This window comes from Lepidochelys kempii, chromosome 5, assembly GCF_965140285.1.
Source record: "Lepidochelys kempii isolate rLepKem1 chromosome 5, rLepKem1.hap1, whole genome shotgun sequence".
NCBI lineage: Eukaryota > Metazoa > Chordata > Testudines > Cheloniidae > Lepidochelys > Lepidochelys kempii.
The window spans coordinates 109908657-109927062 of NC_136384.1; the positions used below are offsets into that span (position 1 = coordinate 109908657).

At 42.7% G+C, this 18406-nt stretch overlaps 1 protein-coding gene across 10 annotated transcripts in view; it reads right to left on the reverse strand.

Annotated features, from left to right (window-relative positions):
- The window catches only part of PSIP1 (PC4 and SRSF1 interacting protein 1), a 65601-nt gene extending 48776 nt beyond the window's left edge, over nt 1–16825 (reverse strand). For 8 of the 10 annotated variants that reach the window (XM_073345460.2, XM_073345455.2, XM_073345457.2 and 5 more), the window contains exons 1-4: nt 16726–16825; nt 15748–15889; nt 14193–14269; nt 7313–7451 (exon numbers count right to left, since the gene is read on the reverse strand). In XM_073345460.2, the coding sequence (XP_073201561.2) occupies nt 7313–7451; nt 14193–14269; nt 15748–15819 (288 nt within the window). In that variant the 5' untranslated portion in view covers nt 15820–15889; nt 16726–16825. Of the gene's footprint in view, nt 1–7312; nt 7452–14192; nt 14270–15747; nt 15982–16670 lie in introns of those variants that run through there. The other 2 variants (XM_073345452.2, XM_073345453.2) reach the window with 2 other exon arrangements.
- Between the last annotated feature and the right edge of the window lie 1581 nt (nt 16826–18406).

Sequence of the window (18406 nt, forward strand, 5' to 3'; positions counted from 1 at the left end):
AAAAGAGCAAATATAGTGACAGACTATAAAAAAGGAAATAAGGACAACCCAGGGAATTACAGACCAGTCAGCTTAACATCTGTTAATGGAGCAAATAATTAAGCAGTCAATTTGCAAACATCCAGAAGATAATAAGGTGATAAGTAACAGTCAGCATGGATTTGTCAAGAACCAATCATGTCAAACTAACCTGATAGCTTTCTTTGACAGGGTAAAAAGAAAAGGGGTACTTGTGGCACCTTAGAGACTAACCAATTTATTTGAGCATAAGCTTTCGTGAGCTACAGCTCACTTCATTGGATGCATACTGTGGAAAGTGTAGAAGATCTTTTTATACACACAAAGCATGAAAAAACACCTCCCCCCCATCTCCTGCTGGTAATAGCTTATCTGAAGTGATCACTCTCCTTACAATGTGTATAGTAACCTGGATTTGTGCTGGAAATGGCCCAACTTGATTATCATACACATTATAAGGAGAGTGGTCACTTTAGATAAGCTATTACCAGCAGGAGATTGGGGGAGGGGAGAAGAGATCTTTTCATGCTTTGTGTGTATAAAAAGATCTTCTACACTTTCCACAGTATGCATCCGATGAAGTGAGCTGTAGCTCATGAAAGCTTATGCTCAAATAAATTGGTTAGTCTCTAAGGTGCCACAAGTACTCCTTTTCTTTTTGCGAATACAGACTAACACGGCTGTTACTCTGAAATTTGACAGGGTAACAAGCCTTGTTGGCGGGGGGAGGGGGGAGAAGCAGTAGATGTGGTATATCTTGACTTTAGTAAAGCTTTTGACACTGACTCGCATGACCTTCTCATAAACAAACTAGGAAAATGCAACCTAGATGGAGTCACTATAAGGTGGGTGCATAACCGGTTGGAAAACCATTCCCAGAGAGTCGTTCTCTGTGGTTCACAGTCATGCTGGAAGGACATAACAAGTGGGGTCCCGCAGGGATTAGTTCTGGGTCTGGTTCTGTTCAATAACTTCATCAATGATTTAGATAATGGCATAATGAGTACACTTATAAAGTTTGCAAATGATACCAAGCTGGGAGAGGTTGCAAGTGCTTTGGAGGATAAGATTAAAATTCAAAATGATCTGGACCAACTAGAGAAATGGTCTGAAGTAAATAGGATGAAATTCACTAAGGACAAATGCATAGTATTCCACTTAGGAAGGAACAATCAGTTGCACACATACAAAATGAGAAATGACTGCCTTGGAAGGAGTACTGGGGAAAGGGATTTGGGGTCATAGTGGACCACAAGCTAAATATGAGTCAACAGTGTAACGCTGTTGCAAAAAAACAAAAAAACATCCATCCATCATTCTGGGATGTATTAGCAGGAGTGTTGTAAGCAAGACATGAGAAGTAATTCTTCTGCTCTAATCTGCACTGATTAGGCCTCAACAGGAATACTGTGTCCAGTTGTGGGCACCACATTTCAGGAAAGATGTGGACAAATTGGAGAGAGTCCAGAGAAGAGTAACAAAAATTATTGAAGGTCTAGAAAACATGACCTATGAGGGAAGATTGAAAAAATTGGGTTTGTATAGCCTGGAAAAGAGAACACTGAGAGGGGACACAATAACAGTTTTCATGTACGTAAAAGGTTGTTACAAGGAGGAGGGAGAAAAATTGTTTTTCTTAACCTGAGGACAGGACAAGAAGCAATGGGCTTAAAATTGCAGCAAGGGAGGTTTAAGTTGGACATTATGAAAAACTTCCTGCCAGGGTGGTTAAGCACTGGAATAAATTGACTAGGGAGATTGTGGAATCTCCATCACTGGAGATTTTTAAGAGCACATTAGACAAACATCAAGAATGATCAAGATAATACTTAGTCCTGCCAGGAGTGCAGGGGACTGGACTAGATGATCTCTCAAGGTCCCTTCCAGTCCTACAAATCAAAGAAATGTTGGCAGGGGAGCTACACGTTACAGGGAATGGTGGGGCAGAGGGTAGAAAAGGAATCTTCTCATATGCTTAAAGTTCCTGCAAAAACTGTTTAGTAAAACTGTCAAGGTTTTGGGCCATGAACCATGGATGAGATTTCTCACTTGCCCTGTCAGCAACTACATACTGCAAATATTTTAAAGCATGACTATTCCATTCCACTATAACAAAATATACATTGAGAGAGGAGCACTGAGGAATCACATAGCAACCGTGTGGCCTACTAAAAAGAATACTGGACTGAGACTATTCCTAGCTATACCATTGGCCTGCTGAATGACTGCAAGCACGCCACTTCACTCTCTGTGCCTCAGTTTCCTATCTGTAAAAGGGGGATAATGCAAAACTTTTTGAGATCTACTAATGAAAAGCACTATATAAAAGCTAGATCTTTTGATCATTACCTAGCCATGGGAGCACAACAGTTACAAACTTAGCTGAGAACCACAATTGCCTAAATGACCACTAAACATTTAAACTAAATATTTATAAACTAAATAATAAATGTTTATAAACTAAAATATTTTTCTGTTTTAAAAAAACCTAGGAAATTATGAGGCAAAAAACTTGATTAATGCAGAATTACAGTTGCCTAGTGATAGTTTGCGCCCTTCCAGAGCATCAAGTACAGCAAAATTCAAACCTCTGAAAATCAGGAAATACGGAGATCAAATAAAGGTCCATACAACATACATTCTTGCACTCTGCCTTTTTACTATAATGGACAGGAATTACTTCACTTGCCCTACACTCAAACACCGAGTCCACTCCCTTGACAGAATACCACATTTGTAAAATTTAACAATTTCATACCTTTTTACGGCCCCTTCACACTTGCCCACAGGATGCTACCTAACCCTATACTTTCTCCTATTCATCATTAAATCCACATATCACTACTGACAATACCCATGGCAAGAAGATCCCAGTGCCCTGCTACTGACACAATCTACACAATTCTGTCTTGAAATGATGGAGACTGGAATCTCAAGGTGCATCTCTCTCTTTCCTTTGATAAACACATGGGGAGAATCCAATGCAGATCTCCTCCTATCACAATCACAGCTTTTTCAAGCTATTCCAAGTTATTCCACCACCATTCAGCACAGTTAAACTTAACAGTGAAAACAGCTGGAATGCATGCTGCTCCAGTGGCTACTGGGGGACAGAATTAAGGTTCCACAGGCATTTACCTTAACTCTATTTCCTTGTTTTAAGAAGTCTGAGTTTTGCTGAACTTGATATTCTGGAAGGGTAAGAAGCTATCACCTGGCAACTTGAACTCTGCATTAAGTTTTCTGCCGTTTAGTACAGCACAAAGTGAAGCTTCCAGGGGAAAAAAAGCTAATCAAGGGGGAAAAAAAATGTACCTCAAGTAAAAGGACAGAGACCTCTCTGAACAACAAATAAATTCAGCTATCATCTCTGTGACGACAACTCACAGATCAGCCTTGTTACTCTGTACTCATCTCTCCAAACTAAAATCTCAGTCTTTCGGATATCTCTTTCTGGATGTCTGTCATCTTAAGCTCACCATGACCAAAGCAGAGTACTTAATACCCCTGTCCTCCATGCCTAACCCTTTCCCACACCTTGTTAGTAAGAGTGGACACCACAACAACCAACAATCTCCCTGTCTTAGACCTGTAACCTGGGTGTCATTTTTGACTTGGCCCTCTAGATCCTCACATCCAGGCCATATCTAAAACTTGCTGATTTTTCCTGGTTAACGTCTTTTAAGATCCTTCCTCTCCATCCATACAGCTAAAACTCTCATTCACTCCCTCATTTCCTCACATCTTGACTACGGCAATATCATATCTAGCCTTGACAAATGCAGTCTTACCCCACTTCAGAATCATTTTCCTGGCTGGTCATTTTGACCATATCACCTCTCTTTGCATCTCTCCACTGGCTCCCCATTATCTCAAATACAAACTACGTGCGTCTTCATTTCAAGGCCCTTCACTGCCTATCCGCACCCTGAATATCATCGCTCATAAGCTATTGAGAGCTCACCACCCACCTCTGTTTCCAGCCTTCAACACCCACTTGTAAAATTTTCAAACAAGTACTTTCATGCTTTCTCCTGTCTCTCTCCTAAAGCATGGGAAGGGCACTACATAAACATCAGCAAAGCCACCTAATAATTCCCTTTCAATTCCTACCCTAAAATTCTCTTCTGCCAAGATGCCTACAAAAAAACCCTTAACATTAGGCAGTTGGTGTGCTGAAACCACTGACTTCCAGCTTTGTACTCCCCCATTAGTATGTATCTAGCTATTGTCAATTATCTCAGATTGTAGATGTTTGTATTATGTGCTTGTAGCAGAATGGGGCCCTAGTCCTTAACTGCTCTCCTAGGTGCTACCACAAGACAAATGAAAATAAAAAATGAATTTTGCATGGGTAAATGGCCAAATGAGTATCCAATCAGATGATCTCAGAGAATCAGGATTACAGGGTAACGGCTTTTTCTTTACTAAAGATACCATCTGCACAGGATTTTCACTCTTTTAGAGTAATCTAGAGCAGCGATGCTCAAACTGTGGGTTGTGACCCCAAAGTGGGACACAATCCCATTTTAATGGGGTCACCAGGGCAGGCTTTAGACTCGCTAGGGCCCAAGTCTGGGGCTGAAGCTAAAGCCTGAGGGCTTCAGCCTTGAGCAGCTGGGCTCAGGCTTTGGCTTCAGGCCCAGGTGATGGGGCTCGGGCTTTGGCTTCAGCCCCGCATGGGGTCCTGTAGTATTTTTTGTTATCAAAAAGGGGTCGCAGTGCAATGAATTTTAAGAACCGCTGAGCTAGAGGAACATCCTCAAAAGGGATAACTGCTGCAATGTGATGCAACTAAGCCAATACCAAGTGTTAGCAGAGAAGCATATATAAACAGATCCAAGGTACCTCTGTAGGCTCATCGTGCACAGCACGTCATCCAGCTGAATGATCCCAGAACCAGAGAAACAACAACATGCAGAAACTGATCAACAAACAATGAGCACATACTGAAGTTAAAAAACCGCTCTTTTTGTAGAGTGAAAGAATCCAGTCTCCTCCATCTTGCAAATGAGTTCTGGAGTATGGAGAGATCAACACAGAATTCCCTCCTGGAGGTTGAATCCAAGCAAGAGTGCTTTGTGAAAATGTGAAGGACAACATGGTTGCTTTGTAAATGTCTACAATGGAAATGTGAAATCAAACACAAGACTGCAAAATCTACAGGAAGGAATACACAGCAGGAGGCTGTCCAGTTTATGAAGATATATCAAAATAGTCCCTTGATCTATCAGAAGTTGCAAAGAGAGAGACAGTATTTTTTATATAGGGGACAAGCTGGCAGTGTGTTTCGTTGAAGGAAACAAGGATCACAGCCAGGCCTGGCTGAAAGATGCTGGAAGTTCTGTGGGATGAACTTTGCTTTATAAGACATGAAATTATTAAAGTTTAAGTACTAGAATGCATATTATGATTTTATTGTATATGTAACCATTTGTTCCCTATATTTCTATTTACTATCATTTGAATCTCCCCTCATTTTTAAAAAATAAAACAAAAACAATTTTTGTTTTTACTATATCAAACACATCTAAGTGCTGTGTATTAAATGGAGCAGTGATCAGAGGCTAATCTAGTAAGCTGGAGTGTACAACTTCTTTGGGAACAGTGGATCTGTGAATATTGGGAGTGTCCAATGGAACGGGGCCGGACGCTCAAGTAGATGCTCAGAGGCTGGAGTGTTACTATTGCTAGCCTACAGAAGGAGAGCGGAGCCTGCGCAGACTGAGGGAAGTGCTTGTGTTTCATGAATAGTGGAGTCAGGGACCAACCCATGTCAGGCACAGACAAGGCTTCTTCACATTAAGAGGAGGTGGTAGTGAGGTGCCTCACAACCTGGGTACCTCCAGGAAGCATCACAATATCCCATGTTAAAAAGGGCTTTTCAATTACCTAATTTTGTGGGAGTGGGAAGGAGTGATATAAGGGTATCTAGTCCCATGTAATACAGATGGCAAAGGCCTACAAAGACAGTGGTTGGCCTTGGACCAGTTCATGAAAGCTAAAACAGCTATTAAAACGTACCCTGATGCACTAAGTCTTTAAGACATATGCCGGAAGATGCATATAGGAAGTTTCGTACAGGGCAAGTAAAGGAGTCCAGATGTCCCGACTACACTAAACTTCAGGTCTTTCCATTTGGAATTGTCGGCCTTTCAGGAAGGTTGTCTGAGATGCTAAGTGGGTGGAACATTTTCTCAAAGTCACCACACCTCTGGTCAGAAGACCAGGAAGGGAAGAGTTCCTGGTTTGGCACTATCAAAGGCCAGACCCCCAACCTCTCTTCAGTCATGTTCTTCTTCCTTGCCAGACATATACAATCAGGAGATGTCTTGTGGGGCAGAGCCCACTCCCACATGTGCAGGGCTTCCTGATGTAGGAAGTGGCAAGCTAGTGCTTCCCTGCTTGCTTGTTTGAAAATTGTTTCACAATAGTACCTAAGGGTTCCAATTATGGCTCATTGTCCTAGGCACTGTCCACACAGACAGAAGATGGTGCCTGCTCCTCACAGCTTACAAGTGATATATTTGGATATAAACTAACCCTGTATCGGCTTCCAATCCCAGCCTTGTCACAATTTGGACAGCAGAAGTTTGTACAGGAGGCCAAGAGATGAGGAATCTCTGATACATACAAGGGACTATATCAGTAGGCTTATGTGATGGCTTTTGGAAGACAGAGGCAGGGATAAGTGGGAGATGCCACATTGCTCCCAGCCACTGGAGCAGGAGGACAACACAAGGTAATAAGGTAAAGGAAAATTTGTGCCAAGAGATCACTTGTTGAAATGTTAAGATAATATCTGTAGATCAAAAGTGCTTGGACATACAAACTGACTTATGTAAATGGAAAGAAGGGCAGTAAGCTAAGTTTCCATCAGATCACTGAAGATACCATGAAGCTTAATTCTTAAAAATTAATAAATTTAAAAGCTGAGACCTGCAACATTACCCTGATAACAATCACTAGAAAACTTATAAAAATCATTGTTTTCACAATACCCATGAAACCATTACCAAGTCTTCTAAAAGTTTACCATAGTAAACAGAAATCACTGATCATACCAAAAAATTTCCTCACTCCTACTTATTACTGAAAACCTTAAGACCAATTCTAAACTATAACATTACTGTCCGTCTGACCTGCAATTGAATGAAACTGAGCCATCTATGTCATCTGAGCTATCACTCTACTTTTTCACAACAGCAGGACAATGCAAGGTATTTGACCAGATTAGATTAGAACATCAATAATGCTTACAAGTTTGTAAGCAATACGTACAAAGATCACTTACCTGTTGATGAGAGAATTTTACTTTGGGGTTGTTGTCAATTTCCCATAATCCTTCATTAAAGCCTTTTCTTTTATTTGGTTTACCGTATTTATCTTTATTTTCAGAATATGGGAATATGTCCTTTGGTCCCAAAAATGCCCTGTAAGAAGTGAAAAAGGAAAAATTAACAGGTACATTTTTCTACGCCAACAATTCATTTTAAATTCTTAATACTGCCATATATGAGAAAGAGGGAGAAGGAGACGCGATTGGTTGAAACCCAACTCAGTACTTAAGCATCTGAAGTGATGGAAGAAGTAAGGAAGTAAAGAATAAGAAAGAAAAAAAAAAAAGGAAATAAGGGAAGAGTCCTTAAATCTTGAAAATGTCTTGAGATAGTACAGGAGATTATGGCTTCAGGCTAAAGAAACTATCTTGCAACAAGAAGTTTCTGCTGTAAAAAAAAATGTAATTAAAGACTCATGATATATAAGATACACATACTGCTTTCAGTGTATTCTGTTGTAGTTGTCTTAATTATATTACACAGACAGTCCATATATAATTTCCACTGTGTGTGCATTTTGCACTAGTATAACCCTCTTTCAGTACATACAGGCAAAGAAAGAGATTTTAATTTGTGCTAACTTAAAATGCGTAAAGAAAGTATGTTCTCAACACCTCTGCCTTTAGTGCATAATACATCTGCAGAACAGGAAGCTTATCTAGGAAAATCAAAATGAAAAACAAGGTTGCAAGATCATTATGCTTTTAAGAAGGATGAAAAGCTTTTTTACTTTTAAATGATAGTAGCTCAGACAAGTCAGAGTACGGGGCTATAAAAAGATACAAGTTAACTGATGTACTCATATTCCGTCCAGTCAGTAAACTTTTCTACTATGTCCAGAAATACTTACTCAGATTTTACCAGAGCCAATAGTGATTTCCTTAGTCAGCAGCTGAATGTTGAACTGCTTCTTTCCAGCAAAAAAATTAAAGTGAGACCAAAACAAATCAGTATTTCCTCACTATCTACCTCTCAGTATTTGTTGTTTTAAAATATTTTTTCAGTCATGTAGCTTTTTGTCATCTCTAAGAACTGGCCCCCTCGGAGTTAACCAGCAAATACAAAGGGCATTAGAAGTGGCCTCTTCAGAGGTAGACATCAAATATAAAGGGCATTATTAGTGCTTCAGATGCACAACTACATCTCCTTTTCCTTTTAGCACCTTTCCCGTTATATCAAAATCATAGTATCTACAGTGTTCCTTTTTCTATGCAGTACCTGGGAGAACAAGATTTAAAAATAAATACTCAATACTAGTTTTCATTTGACATTGCAGAACACTAAGACACAGTAAATGTCTCCTTGTATTCCTATGTTTCCATGTTAGAATTTCATCGTGCCAATGCATTTGTTGATAATTGCACAATTTGAGAACTCAGTGGTATTTTCTCATGTTCAAACCTGTGCCTGCAATCAGCTCAGTTCAAAGTATAAGCCCAAGACCAAATCATTAAAAAAAAAAAAAAAAAGGTATCGCCTTGTTTTATGAAGCAGTGGTTCATGCCAAGGTTCAATACATAAATTCCAATAAGCTCCACTTTCTCTCTTTTCCACCATCTATAACAAGATCTCTTTGACATGGATGTCCTATTCATGTAGGAAACAAAAGGAGAAGAGTTACAGATCATTTAGGCGACTTTTACATTCATAGATTCCAAAGCCAGAAGGGACAACTGTGATCATCTAGTCTGACTGCTTGTTCAACACAGACCATAGAACTTCAAAGTAATTCCTACAGCATATCTTTTAGAATATCCAATCTTGATTTAAAAATTGGAAGTGATGGAGAATCCAACACGATCCTTGTAAATTGTTCCAATGGTTAATTATTCTGTTAAAAATTTACACCTTATTTCCAACCTGAATTTGTCTAGTTTCAACTTCTAGCCATTGGATCATTATACCTTTCTCTGGTAGACTGAAGAGCCATTATTAAATATTTTCCCCAATGTAGATACTTATAGATTAATCAAGTCACCCCTTAACCATCTCTTTATTAAACCAAAGTAGATACAGTCAAGGAGCTCAATCACGATAAGGCACATTTTCTAATCCTTTAAATTATTCTCATAGCTTTTCTCTGAATCCCTCCAATTTATCAGCATCCTCTCTGAATCATGGGCACCAGAACTGGACACAGTATTCCAACCGTGGGCACATCATACGCGCATTTAACTTATGCAAATTCAACTACACACGCTCGGCAAGAAAAGTGACAAGATACCTGTAAATAGTGCAGGCTATTCCGCCCACCATTCCACTCAACGAGTGTATGCCCTGGAGTGAGCGTGAGATGGGAGACGTAAATCTGCTGTTCCCTCAGTGCCTCTCATAGTGTGAGCAACTCGCCGCGCTGAGTGTGATTCTAGTGTTTAAAGATACTGTACGTATTTTTCATACATGGTTCCTAAACGCAAGCCAACTACTTCATCTGGTGCTCAACCGAAGAAACAGTGATCTGTTCCAATGCTGGAGGAAAAATTGGATGTGTTGGACTTATTGAGAGATGGTATGTTAGTCTCCAAAATGGTGCGTAAATATGGCTGCAACGAATCTAGCATCCGTGCCATCAAGATTCAAGAGAGAGAAATTCGTCAAGCCGTGGCATCAAGTGCTCCAGTAACTGCTAAGGTGACAAGCCAGGTGCGTGATAAGACTTTAGTGCAGACTGAAAAGGCATTAAACTTATGGCTGGAAGACATGATCTGCAAACGTGTACTTATCTATGGCTACACGTTGTGAGAAAAGGCTCTTATGCGTTGTTCAAACCTCCTGCTGAAGAGGGACTGCCTCCTGATGAGGAGGAATTCAAAGCCAGCCAAGGTGGGCTTAATAGTTTTAGGAACCCCTTTAACCTCAAAAACGTGCAGACTACTGGTGAAGCTGCATCTGCCAATGAACAGGCAGCAAAAGCCTACCCCGAACAATTAAAGAAAATCATAGAAGAAAAGGGCGATCTTCCGGAACAAGTTTTTAATGCTGAAGAGACTGGGCTCTTCTGGAAAAAAATGCCCAACCGCACTTACACTTTGAAACCAGAAAGACAAGCCCCTGGCTTCAAAGCAGCTAAAGACCGTGTGACTGTTGTTTTGCGGTAATGCAGCTGCGTATTTAATAAAGCCGGGCTTGCTCTACAGGACTGCAAATCCCCGTGCTCTAAAAGGCAAGAACAAAAATCTCCTGCCTGTGTTCTGGCAATCAAATAAAAAGGTTTGGGTGACGGCAGCATTATTTCTGGATTGGTTCCACAAGTTTTTCATTCTGGAGGTCAAATGGTACCTTGAAGAGAAAGGACTTGACTTTGCAGCGTTGCTGATCGTAGACAATGCTCCTGGCCACCCTGTGGCACTCCAGTTTGCACATAATGACGTTGAAGTCATCTTTCTCCCCCCCAATACCACCTCCATCCTCTCAACCAAGGCAGTTTCAAGGCCACGTACACGAGGCTTACGTTCTCACGGATATGTAGCACTATAGATGGTGATCCCAATCTTAATGTGATGGAGTGTTGGAAGTCCTTCAACATTGCCAATTGTATCACGTATATTAAACAGGCAACGGATGCAATCAAGCCTGAAACAGTCAATGCATGTTGGTGAGACCTATGGGAAGAATGTGTGAATGATTTTAAGGGTTTCCTGACCACTGACAAAGAAGTGAGACGCATTGTTCAGGTGGCCGGCCAAGTGGGTGGTGACAGCTTCATCGACATCCTTGAGGAAGAAACTGAAGAATTAATTGACAGCCACAGAGAAACATTCACTAACGAAGAGTTAGAGGAACTGATAAAATTGTCTACAGAAGACGAAGATGATAATGACGAACAGGAAGAGCCAGCAAGTTGGAATCTTCATAAATTTGCTGAAGTGTTCCAAGCAGCGAAACACTTGAATTATTTAATTTCTGAATACGATCCCTCTATGGAACAAAGCCTCAAAATCACATGTAGTATTACGGACTATTTGAGACCATATCAAGAAATGTTTGAGCAGCTCAAGAGACAACAGCGATAGCTGTCGATCACCATGTTTTTCACGGAAAAACAACCAGCAGCAGATGAGCCTACGCAATCAAATTCTCGAGTTGAACCAGTTGAACTCGAGTTGAACTCACTCTCCATCACCCAAGCTCTCCATCGCCTCCGTCTCCCGGATTGACATCAAGCCCTGACGACCCCCTGTAAATACCCCCCTGTAATTAAAAATACAGTACTGTAAAATCATATTTTGCCTATGTACTCTTTATTATATACTCTACATTACTGTATACATTATACATATTACTGTACAGGGTTGTATACACAAAACCATGTACAGTATACTGTACTTTATGGGCGATTTAAGGGATTTTCAAGGGTAATTTTGACTATACGTGATTTTCGCCTTACGCGCTGACTTTAGAACCTAACCTCCACGTAAGATGCGACTCCACTGTATATATTTCCTACTCCAACTGTACATATGCGGTCCACAAAAAGTTTCAAGTGTTAATTTTATGGAATTTCTTAAAGTCAGAAACTTTTGTCTATGACTAATCACACACACACACAAAAAATCTGTTTTTTTGGACTAATATAACAAAAAAATATTAACAAATTTCCACCAGCAAAGATGGACAAAACAAAAACTAAGAATATCAATATGTTTCTTATTATTTTGCTTCTAAAGGTACTACACTGGATTGCTATACGGGAAGGAATCCAAAGATGAGAAGATTAACAACGATCACTTCCCATTCACTGCAAACCAGGAGACACTCAAACCTAGAGTTGCATGAAATTTATCATGCAAATTCATACTAATGGTTAGTAAACTGCAAACCACTACTATGTTACATAAAAGTTAGGAAATAATTGTTTGAGGTTTTTTTCTGGTTTTGTGTGGTGGTTCTTCCCCAATCCTGGCCAGAGAGAAATGCACAAGAGCGCTTTGGAGCCAGGAAACCATCACTCCTTATGTATTCCAGAAAGATTGTTTTGCATGACAAAGCTAATGCTTGATGGCCTGGAAAGCAGGGGACTTGAACTTCAAAGCAGTGGACTGCCTTCAGTTTTATAAAATGTAGAGCAATATATTACATTAGTGCAGTCCTGTGAAAACTGTGAAGGTGTATCTTGTGGAGTTCTTCATAGGCACAGGGGTCAGCATGCTGCAGAATCAAGGCCAAAGTGTATAAAATTATTTAATTGAAAATGTACAGAAAATTGTTAGCTCCAACTATTATATGATGAACCACTGATTTTCCACCTACTGCTGTATAGATTACATAGCTCAAATCTAATTTTTGTTTGACATGCCCCATAATTAGTATACTCCCATACTGGTGGATCTACTCTTTCTGATGGTTATTCAATGCCCTCTGCACTTGCCGCTAATGAAATGTTCAGGAGTAGGAATGAAGAACTCTGGGTTAGGAATAAAGGTTAGAAGGAGAGAAATGCTGGGGAGCGGGGAAACATATTGCACATTGCAACACTGTAAGGTATGAGAGCCTATGAGAAATCTGTAATAATGTAACAGTGAATTTACCACACTACCAAACATAGGGTTGACCATATTTTAATTCTGTAGCAGTAACTTTTTAAAAAAGCATCTAAGTTAGGAGCCTAAATCATATTGGAAGATGGAACTTGAGCTTTTGAAAATTTTGCCCAAGATCTTTGAATGTTATTTATGTGGGCTCATGTAGATTTCTTACTGCTCTACATGCCCCTAAAAATCAATATGCAGGTGCATTCTGGAATACTAATAAAAAGCAGCAAGTGGTGGAATCAAGAATGGCATTTAATCAGTGAGGGAAGGAACAGACAGGTGGTATTCTTATTCATATTGCTGTAGTGCCAAAACAAACCAAAAAAGGTTGAGCTCCATTGTATAGAACTTAGCTCACACACATAGGAAGACCTGGTCCCTTCCCTGAAGAGCTTTTAATCAAATTTAAGACAAGATACAATAAGTGTAAACAAACCTGATCCTGCAGAGATCTGTGAGGGAGGATAGGATAGTGATAGGAATTGGACAACATGAACCAAATGTGCACACAACAGTTCTTTTTTTTTTAAATTAGTATAAAGTGGAAACCTAGTCAGTGGGGATTGCTGCCATTTTTGTTTATGTAGATCCTATAATTTAATAACTACAACTTTCTTTTCTTTTCTTTGAGAACAAAATAAAAGACGATGCTCAAGGCCAAAATTAGTACTATAGTTCAGCGGTTCTCAAACTTTGGGTCGGGATCCCAAAGTGGGTCACAACCCCATTTTAATGGGGACGCTGGGGCTGGTCTGGCTTAAACTTGCTGGGACCCGGGGCCAAAGCCCACGGGCCTCAGCCCTGGGCAACAGGACTCAGGTTACAGGTCCCCTGCTTGGGGCTGAAGCCCTTGGACTTTGACTTTGGCCCTCCCGCCTGGGGAGACGGGGCTTGCGTGGGCTCAAGCTTCAGTTACCCCTCCTGGTGTCCTGTTGTTATTTTTGTTTTCAGAAGGGCGGGTCACATTGCAATGAAGTTTGAGAACCCCTGCTATAGTGAAAACAAAACAGAATAGGGGGCAGTCTAGTCATAATAACCCTTTGTTTTTATTGACTAGGAAAAGAGCTCCCTGACATCTCATGGAATGGTTACAGTCGAGAGCTCCCCTCAGTATTTCATGGTAGATGTGAAGACCAAGCAGCCTTCTTTTAAGCTGCCTATCTTTCTGATAAAGTTTAGGTGAGGAAAAGTTTGCCTATTTCTGAATATTATTTGTGAATGCCTCCCATACAGGTAGGCTGTGAAATTACTTTTAAGATATTCTGCAATGAAAATGACGTGCTCTTTAGTCTAAAAAACTTACGTCTCATGTGTTCCAAAAAAGAAAATAGGCATTTTATTTGTAGGAGGTTTCACTGCTCCATCAGGAACTTCATCCACCTAAGGGAAAAAAATTACATTATGATAATTAAAATATTTAGTAACAACCAAAAACAATGTGGGGGGACATTTTAAAATGTCATTAAATCTGAAAAATACAATCAGGTGGTCCACGCTTTTATATCACGCTTTTATCCAAAGCGCTTTACAATAGTTAGCTAACGCTACAAACAACATTTGGAAAGATCATTAAGTGGTCCACTTAGGAATTTTCAAGTGGTCCGCAAAAAAAAAAAAAGTTTGAGAACCACTGCCTAATGTAACAAAAAAAGTCCAATAAAGGTCAATATACCTCAAAACTAATGTTTGCTTAAAAAAAAAAGTACTGGTTAGAAGCAGTATTGGCTCCCTTAGACACGGTATCTGCTCCTCCAACTGCCACCTCTTCCACAACCACAGCAATGCTTCTCACCCTGTCGAACTGATTACCTGCACTGGCACAACGCATTACATTTAAGAAATAGATAGGACACTAAAAATATTTTACAATTCTTAATCCAGTACTGCATTAATATAAATTATACACTAATCTTTCATCTGTAATCTCAAAACCACCAATTGAAGTACACCAGTCTCTGAAACTTCCAACACTTTAAAGGCTTCTATTAAGGCTGGTGGAGAAAGCAGATTGGCTTACTGTTCAAAAATGAACAGAATACTTAGTGGTACTGTTGCTCCTGCAGGTTTCAGAGCAGGACGCATACCTTCACAGCAATAATGTTTTGTCAAATAAGGCCCCAGGTATTTGGGAAGAGTACTTTGTGTTGTCCACACCCTTGAATACTCCCACAACTTGTTACACTACCATACTATAGTCCTCATTACTAACATCTAACTTGAGGGTCACCTACTTAATACAATGCAGTGCCACTTGATCACGCTAAAATGGTAAAAAAATGGAATACTTTGTTTTATCTGTAAATATCTGCACTCTTTCCACCCCCCAAAAAAATGCTATGTAGAAAAAGTTTTAGGTGACTGAATGTGACGCTGTAGGAAGTTCACTGAGAGATTTTTGCTGCTTCAACACCTGCTTTCAGTAAACTATATTTCAAAATTGGTGTATCACAGAAAATCTCCCATTGGACTTTGGCAAAAAGTCACAGAAAGCTAGAGAAACCAATGAGAGCTGATGAAAATGCTGCCATTTCAGTGTGTGTGTCACAAGCAGAGAGGCTTAAAAAACAAAGAGTAAAACACAGTGTGTGGGTTACTTCCAGCAGCACCACCAGGCCCACCCCTGCACGAGGGAAACCTGCTCATGTGCTATACATCTACAGATACGCACCCCTTAAGATGGGAAACAAAAACTGCACCACCCAAAGAGACAGTCTGCTATGAACGAACGTTTATCTGCCATGGAGCGATAGACTGGACTGAGGATGGAGGGACAGGCAGGGAAATGCAGCAGGAGAAAGCGCAGGTGAGCGGAGGAGGCGGCAGCAATGGGGGGGGGGGGCGGCGGGGGGGGGGCTTACCCTGGCCGGCCAATGGGGGTAACCTTTCATCTTGGCAAAGATCAAGTCTCCCGGTTTGAAATCTCGGCTCATGTTTTCGGACAAATGTGGCGGCTGTGGCTGAGGCGAATGGCACGGGCGCTCCCCGCCGGCTGAGATCCCGCTGCGGAGGTGGACACGGCGAGTCAAGGGAGCTCTGCCTCCCCTCAGGGCAGTCCCGCTGCCCGGCGGGGGTGCTTAGAGGGACCTGCCTGCCAAACCACCCCACTCCCCCCCACCGCCCGGCTGCCCCCTCCCCGGGGCGCTCAGAGCCCCCTCCCTTCCCAAGCGCGCATTTTCCCCCCCCCCCCGCCCTCGCGCGCAGCCCACCTTCCCAAGCGCGCATTTCCCCCCCCCCGCCCTCGCGCGCAGCCCACCTTCCCAAGCGCGCATTTCCCCCCCCCCGCCCTCGCGCGCAGCCCACCTTCCCAAGCGCGCATTTCCCCCCCCCGCCCTCGCGCGCAGCCCACCTTCCCAAGCGCGCATTTCCCCCCCCCGCCCTCGCGCGCAGCCCACCTTCCCAAGCGCGCATTTCCCCCCCCCGCCCTCGCGCGCAGCCCACCTTCCCAAGCGCGCATTTCCCCCCCCGCCCTCGCGCGCAGCCCACCTTCCCAAGCGCGCATTTCCCCCCCCCGCCCTCGCGCGCAGCCCACCTTCCCAAGCGCGCATTTCCCCCCCCCCGCCCTCGCGCGCAGCCCACCTTCCCAAGCGCGCATTTCCCCCCCCCGCCCTCGCGCGCAAGCCCCTTCCCCTGCGCAGCGCCCCCTCCCCGACTTCGCCTCCCCGCTCCCCTCCGCGCAGCCCTCCCCTCGACACCCCCCCCTCTCCGGCTGCCCCAGGCCAGCGCTGCTCCCCCGCCAGTCCCAGGCCCCGCGCGCGCGGCAGAAAATCCGCCTCTATCTCACCAGCCGCTCGGGGGGGGGGGGGGGGCGCGCGAAACGGCCGCTCCCGCCCTCTTACCTGGCGCGGCCCCGCAGCCCGCTTCCTCCAGCCTACAGCGACCGCCGCGCTGCCTCCCGCTACCCCGGCCCACACCAACTGACACGGACAGGAGGGGACGCGGAGTCCTCAATCTCGGGATGGGGGAGAAACGACAGAATTGGTTCAACCCCACCCGTGTGAGAGGAGAGACGGGGGAAGCGAGAGCCCAACCACCCCTCTTGGGAACGGACCCCGACAAGCGAGGCAGCGGGGGCTGGGGGACGCTAACGCACCTACCGCCCCCTCCCCGCGGCCGAGAAATGGTGCGCTCCTCCCGCGGCGGCTGCTGCTGCTCGTAGGTAGGGAGGCGGAGCTTGGGGGTGGCGGGGGGGGGGGCGGGGTATGGGGCTGCTGGAGCTCACCCAGTGACTGGAGGAAGGGCGGGGGGGCCGGCCTGACGGGGATGCGGGGTCTCTGCTGCTGCTCCCTGGGGAGAGTGGTCTGGTCCCTGATGTACAGGGAGCGGCTGGCACAGGTGGGCAGCAGGCCCCAGGCTCTGCAGTGTTCGCCCTGAACGCTGCCCTCGTGCAGATCCTGTACCGTGGCTGAGCACCTCTTATGTAAGAAGACGCAGCCTTCGCACACGAAGAGAATGACAAAAACGACAGGAGATCAAGGGCCGCTGATAGGAGCCAGGGCCCTCTCTTGGGATATCTCATAGCAGAGCCCCTCTTTCCCAATCAAGTCATTTATGCCAATTAAATCATAAACTATTTAAAATAGCTCAGGTACTAAGCAATCAATTTGCACACAAGCAGATTTTATTTTAGGAATGACTGGCACACAGTAGGGAACATAAAGATGCCTACCACATGCTGCAGATAAACTCAAAACCAGCTGTGATTATAATCTGTTACTATAACAGGCTGTCAATTAATGGCAGTGAACTCAGGCAATTAACTCAAAAGTAATTGTGATAAAAAAATCACAATCACAGTTTTATTCGCACTGTTAAACAATAGAATACCAATTGAACTTTATTAAATATTTTTGGATGTTTTTCTACATTTTAAAATATATTGATTTCAATTGCAACACAGAATACAAAGTGTACACTGGTCACATTATCTTACTATTTTTATTACAAATATTTGCACTGTAAAAATAAACAAAAGAAATAGTAATTTTCAGTTCACCTCATACAAGTACAGCAGCACAATCTCTTTATTGTGAAAGTGTAACTTACCAATGTTGATTTTTTTTGTTACATAACTTCACTCAAAAACAAAACAATGCAAAACGTTAGAGCCTACAACTCCACTCAGTCCTACTTCTTGTTCAGCCAATCACTAAGACAAACAAGTTTGTCTACATTTATGGGAGATAATGCTGCCCACTTCTTATTTACAGTATCACCAGACAGAGAGAACAGGCGTTCGCATGGGACTTTTGTAGCTGGCATTACAAAGTATTTACATGCCAGATATGCTAAACATTTATATGTCCCTTCATACTTCAGCCGCTATTCCAGAGGACTCGGTTCCATGCTGATGATGCTCGTTAAAAAAAGTAATGTGTTAGTTAAATTTGTGACTGAACTCCTTGGGGGAGAATTGTGTGTCTCTGGCTCTGTTTTACTCACAGTCTGCCATATATTTAATGTTATAGTAGTCTCAGATCATGACTCAGCACATGTTGTTCGAACACTTTCACTGCAGAT